This window comes from Condylura cristata, unplaced genomic scaffold, assembly GCF_000260355.1.
Source record: "Condylura cristata isolate star-nosed mole 26May11 unplaced genomic scaffold, ConCri1.0 scaffold00008, whole genome shotgun sequence".
Taxonomy (NCBI): Eukaryota; Metazoa; Chordata; class Mammalia; order Eulipotyphla; family Talpidae; genus Condylura; species Condylura cristata.
Genome location: NW_004567109.1, coordinates 4,360,334 through 4,366,552, shown reverse-complemented (window position 1 = coordinate 4,366,552; position 6,219 = coordinate 4,360,334). Strand labels below are relative to the sequence as shown.

The following is a 6,219-nucleotide window of genomic DNA, read 5'->3' as shown; positions in this document are numbered from 1 at the left end:
TGATGGGGGAAATGTGACTGTGTTGGGTGACTCCCAGGAACGTCCAGCCACACAATCTCCTTTCCCCTAAGCAGGAGGAGATTGAGTATAGGGGATTGGAAGCTGAGCCTCTTGATGGGGTCTGGGAAGCAGAGGTCAGGGCGGGGCTGGCTCTGCATAAACAGGAGCTGCTGTCAGCCTGCCACCCAGGATCCCCACAGAATCCCTGGAGCCCTGGACCACAGGCGAGCATCCTGCTCCTCCTGGTGATGCTCATGTGTGTCTGCCCAGCTGCTGTGAGAGGAGTGGCATCTGCTTCAGCCACCTCCAAACTTACAGGGATGTTGTCCTAAGGGAAGTGGTAACAAGAGCTGTTGCCAGGAAGAACTTGGAAATGCCCTTCTCGGGCACCTGGGACTGGACACAGGCAAGCTTTCAGGAGGGTGGGGAGGCACTGAGTGCCAGCATCTGACACAAAATGTGCTAGTGTGACCTGGACATCAGTCCCTGGACCCGGCCACCCAGTCACTCCTGAGACCCACCATTCTGTGCCAGGTCTTCCTGCTCTGTTCTGCCTGCACAGTGCTCCTTTGTATTCTTGGAGAAATTTCTAGCAGCTTCCCTCTATTAATTTTATAACACTGTTTGGTGCCTGTTTCACACTTTTGAAATTTGCCTGCACTAGTTGGCAGGAGCTGCCTTAGCAGAATGACCCCAGGTGAGTGATGTCATTTTTAGCCGAGTATTGTCTCCTGATTATGGAAACAGGTCTGGTTCTTCCCCAGGTCTGTGAGGAGAGTCCATTCCTGACCCCTCTCTGCACCAGGATTAGGTGGTGCCTCAGCCACGTGTCTGCATATGGTCTCTGTGCCTTTCCATGTTCAGATTTCCCTGTGGTGGGGTACACTGGTCACGGAGGATCAGGGCTCATGCTTCACTAATTACATCAGCAAAATGCAATTTCCAAATAAGGTCACAGTCTGAGGTGTCGGGAGGGCTCAACATGTGAACTGGGTTAGGGGATAATTCAGTCTGAAGCAGCAACTTACCATAGTACTTTCTCTTATGACTTAGATTTCACCTCGAAGTCTACTGCTCAAAGGCAGAAGCTAAGGATAACTAGGATGCTCATGCCCCTTGGAATTGGGGTGCCCCTGTTCCCTAGAATTGTAACACTCCTCTCTCTACCTCCCCATCCATTCCTGCAGTTGTAAGTGAACAGCTTTTCCAAATGGAGATCTTGAGACAAGGAACTATGCTCAGCCTGCTGTGGGCTCCTCCTTCCTACTGAGAAGGGCCTTGCTAGCCAGGGGTGGTCAGCCATCCCCAGAGATTGTTAGTGCTGTCTGGGAGTGGGTGCTAATGGTCAATCAGCCACCTGCTCACACACCTGAGCTATGGTCTGTGATCAGCTTTATCAGGAAGAAGTGTATCTGTCAGTGTCCCAGTGGAAGTAGACAACATAACTGTGTTATGGGGGTCAATGTTGGTGAACCTACATAATCCTATGTCAAAGCCTGACCTCCAACGTGATATTATTTTGAGGTCTGTCCTTTGGCAGGTGAGTAGGTCATGAGGGTGTGGTCTAATCCATGGGATTAGTGCCCTGTGAATCTTAGGGCACAATGTGAGGACACAGCACAGAGATGGACCTTAGGGCCCAGGACAAGGTCCCTACCTGACACAGCAATTACTAGCACATTGATCTTCCCAGCTTCAAGGCTATAAGAATTTCATTCCTACTGTCTACAAGTCACCTCATCCATGGTATTTTTGTAACAATAGCTCAAATGCACTAAGACAACTGAAATCTGGAATATTTGCTCAATCAGAGTTCAATCAGGCAGAGTGTAAAGATACAGTTGCTAGAGTAGTAGCTGGTGACAATGGTCTCTGTCCTACTCTGGGGCCACAGTGAACAATGGACACCAGCCTGTAGGCAGAGTTCCAAGGATCCAGCCATCTGCTGAGTCACACAGCTTGCCTTTGGTCATCCAGCTGACAGTCTCCTTCCTCCATACTTTACTCTGATGTCCCACAACACCCACACACTAAGGGAAGCAGAGGGCAAAGGGCTCCATATAGGTCAGCACCCCAAGGCAAAAGCAGGTGGGTATGGTTGAGGAGGAAGTATCACAGTACTGTGTCACCTCCAAACCTTCACTGCCTACTCTACTGCTCTGAGTGATGCACACACAGGCTCACTGCTGTTCTAATCACTACAAACTCCAGGGCTGAAAACAGTACCCATTTATTCTCTCCAGCTATGGAAGGTTCCAAGTAAGTTCTAGGGTAAGAAGTATCCTTACACCAGTTTAAAATTGAGGAGCTCAATTTATTCCTCCAACAAGTTATGACAAAGTCTCAGCCTACGCAGCTGCCTGGGTCCTGGAATTGCAGATGAGGAATTTGAGAAGCCTCATTCAATTATGACATGATTGAAAATAACTCAGTGGACAGTGAAGGACATAGACTGAGGAGTAGATGTTGCTCATTCATTCTTGCTAAATCCACTTGCTAAACATCTGTTGAGTGTTGACTGTTGGCCAGCAAATGAGTGTCGTTTTTACAAAGCCAGGCAACGGCAGTACCTAACAAAGGATCCCTCAGTGGTAGAAAATGATGACTCAAGGGGCAGGGTACACCCCCAGACTGCAATAGCCTCACAGTTATGGTCCGAAGAATACAGTTTGCTCAGTGGCTGTTGAGCTGAGTAAACTTGTCAGCCACTAACGACTACTGCACTGGTTGCGCCACAAAAACACCATTTTGGAAATGCTTGGACCTGGCTGTGCTCTCTCAGGATTGACTATCAGAGCTGCTCATTGAGCCCTGGGAAGGTTGTGAACAAGGATGGGAAGCGTCAGTTGTTCTTGTCAGGGTGCATTTCCCCTTGATTGCTATATAATCATTCGTATCCCAGACAGACTTGATGTTAATATCACTCCGGAACTCATTCTTAACCGCCCAAAACCTCCTTTCCAAATCTTCCTGGTGCCATTTTGTTTATTGATTTCTGATTTTCAAGAAAGATTTGTGGGTGCCTACAATTTTCTATTCCCAGAACAATGAGGTGGGCTTTCATGAGCTCAGGCCCTCTTGCTGGCAGTGGCACTTCCTAAAGAGCACAGTGAAATGGTGGAATCAGAACTAGCCCTCAGTGTAGGCTCCTGTTAGCAAAGATTTTTAGCTGGAAAGACTTGTATTGCAGTCTGACTTGAGCCTAAAGCCACATGGCATTAGCTAATTCAATGATGCCTTTCATACATCTCCTTCATCCAGCAAGTGTTCTCAGTTATCTTGACATATATTCCCTAAGGATGGCAGCATAAACCATGGCTTCCTAGATGAAACCAAGCCTAACTGACCTCTGGAATTCATATTGACAGAGGCCAATGCATGTATTCTCTATCTGACTGAGAGCCATTTGAATTGACTTGGTGTCTCAATGCAAAAACCATTGCCCATATTGGGAACCTGGACATGGCTGGGTTAGGTCAGCCTGAGCCTCTGTGTCACTGCTTTGTGATTCAGTTTTCCCTCCTCTCCTCTGACTTCCAAATGTTGCTTTGGAAGCCTGACTGATTCCAGGGTACTGGCGCCACCTACCCAGCACTCTGTGCTGTCATCATCTGTCACCAGGTAGACCACTGCCCTACTGTCCTAAGACTATAGCACAGCCAGGTGCAACTCAGCTCCAAGGATGGTAACAGCAAGGTAGATGCCAACAGGTACCAAGAACAGGAGATAAAAAACAGTGTTCCAACACCCAATGACAGTCTGGAGCCAGGAGCCCAAACCTTGGAGCCATATTGGAAAAGACCCTGATGCTAAATTTACCAAGTCTATATCTGAACAATCCTGTTGTTCAAGCCAGGAGAAGACTGATTAGGGGGCTCACAACTTTTCCCCTATCATTCACTCTTGTGGACACTGATTGTAAGATTTTCCCAACAGTGAACAAGGGGAAAAGCCCCAGCAATTCCCCAAATGCCTCCAGTCTGTCTCTCCTGCTGTTCTCATTTCAGAAATCAGAAAAATGCACACTGGATTTCTAGAATCTAGAGCAAGAAGGAGCTGGAAACATTATACCCTCCTGAGCACCCCAACATCACTTACACCTACACCAAAGAGAACATGCTCACCCGTGGAAAACCACCAGATGCAGGTCCTCGGCTGCCCTCTCAGCGCCAAGGGGGCAGGTCACAAGTCATTTATGAAGCGGACCGTGGCATCCAGAATCTTCCAGGCACAGGGGAAGCTGAAGAAGGGCATGTCCAGGAAGGGCAGCGCCCCGTGGAAGCCATCGTCCATGTGGTGCCAGGTCACCGGGACGCCAAGGTCCTCCAGCCTCTTCTTGTACAGCAGCGAGTGGTCCCGGAGAAGGTCGTGCTCACAGCTGACAATGCAGGTTTCCGGGAGCCGCGACACCACGTCATCAGAGGCGATCAGGGGCGAGACCATCTCATCCAGAGCCAGGAGGCACTCCTGGTAGGCATCCTCATTCAGGGGTCCAGGGGTCTTCGGCTGGTACCCCCTCTGCTTAAACCTCTCAGGGATGTTGTCTGGGCCCAGCCACTTCTGATACTTTGCCCACACCGCAGGGGGCAAGTGCGCATTTTGCAGGATGATGCTCTTCCAGGCAGGGTTGATGCTCAGGTTGTTGCTCCAACAGAAGAAACCAAAGTCCAGGCTGAGCAATGGGACATTCCTGTTCTGCTGATACGAGGGGCACTGGAAATCAATACCTTGGAGGCCAGGGTAGATGAGCACCTGGGCGCGGATCTTGGGGAGATCTGGATAGTCCAAGAGGTTTTGACAGACTACGGCTGCCAGTCCACCTCCAACGCTGTCACCATACAAGACCACACGGGCCGGATCCACCCCGTACAGCTTCAGGGACCTCAGGAAGTGGATAGTGGCGCAGATGGAATCTCTCACCAGCACCGGAAACCTACCTTGGGGTACCTGGCGGTACCTAAAGAGCATCAAGGACGACAGTTTACATGCTGCGCAGCAGAGCCCAACACCCGTGTCTGCCACCTTCACCCCGGTGCCCTCCCATGGCCCTGCTAGCCCTGTGGAGCCTGACCCTGCGGGCGAGGGAGAGGCTGGATGAGGCTGCAGGCACACCCAGCTCAGGGGTGCCGGCGCCACAGCTGGAAGCTGCTGCCCCCACTACCCCATTTCCGGGTCTTGGGAGTCCTAGTGGTCACCCTGGGCCGAACCCTCACCATCACCAGCATGGCCTCTCTGCCCAGCTCCCAGACCTTGACTCCTGCTCACATGTCTCGTTTTCCCGATACTTCCCTGGCGTCCGCCAGCTCCGCCAGGGCGATTCTGACCATCCTGCAACACTCTGCCTCTGAGAGGACCCTGAAGTCGCCAGACCACAGTGGCCCGCAGATGACGCACCAGCCTGCTCCGACAGGCCACGGTTACCGGCCACCGGCCACCACGCACTATACCACGGACCTGAGAGCCGCTCGTTGCCAGCAGACACACCAGCCTGGCACGGCCAGAACTTACCTAATCCAGGAGACCCAGAAATACAGGTTTGGGGAGAAATCTCCCTCCTTGAAGCTCTGGGACAAGGAAATTCTCAAGGGGACCCACAGGCTTTCAGCCACGGCAGACTGTCACCCATCCCGATGGGCCCGATTCTGGGATCCCCGACCCCGTGCTCGGTCACCAGTGTTCTTCCCCAAACCCCATCTACAGTGGATATAAACAATAACGGGGTGTCAGTGGGCCCGGGTGTGCAGGGCCACCGTGGGTCAGACCAGTTCCCATGCAGAGGTGGTTTTGGAGCCACAGGCTACACAGCGAGTCTCTCTCCAGGGCTTTCTCCTCACCACACATCTGTGTCCCTCCTCTGCAGCCAGCTGAGCCCCAGGAAAGCTGGCCCGGGGCGCCCCCACCACACTGGGGACAATCCACGCAGCTGGTGCATTTACGCCCAACTGCAGGCAAAGCCAGTGGGCCTCCTTGTGATGATGGGGCCATGCGGTCCCCCACCACCACCCACCACATCAAGAGGCTGCAGTTGCTGGGGGACTCCCCCAGGTCAGAGAGGAGAGAGAACAGCTGTTGATTTTCCTGGCTTCCTACAGCAGGGGGAGCCCCGGCTGGGGAGCACTTGGGAGCACAGGACGGGCCTCGCCTGCCCTGAGCTTGGCACAGACAGCAGCATCCTGTGGAGGGAGGTGCAGCGAGCCCCCAGTGTGCAGAGCCTGCCCC

At 52.3% G+C, this 6,219-nt stretch overlaps 1 protein-coding gene across 1 annotated transcript; it reads right to left on the bottom strand.

Moving 5' to 3' along the window:
* Positions 1–4,182: 4,182 nt before the first annotated feature.
* On the bottom strand, positions 4,183–5,327 carry LOC101627466 (arylacetamide deacetylase-like 3). Its single transcript, XM_004679329.1, has 2 exons — positions 5,266–5,327; positions 4,183–4,957 (listed from the first exon to the last, which is right to left on the bottom strand). The coding sequence occupies exons 1-2, from the start codon at positions 5,325–5,327 to the stop codon at positions 4,183–4,185; spliced, it is 837 nt and encodes a 278-aa protein (XP_004679386.1).
* Positions 5,328–6,219: the final 892 nt, after the last annotated feature.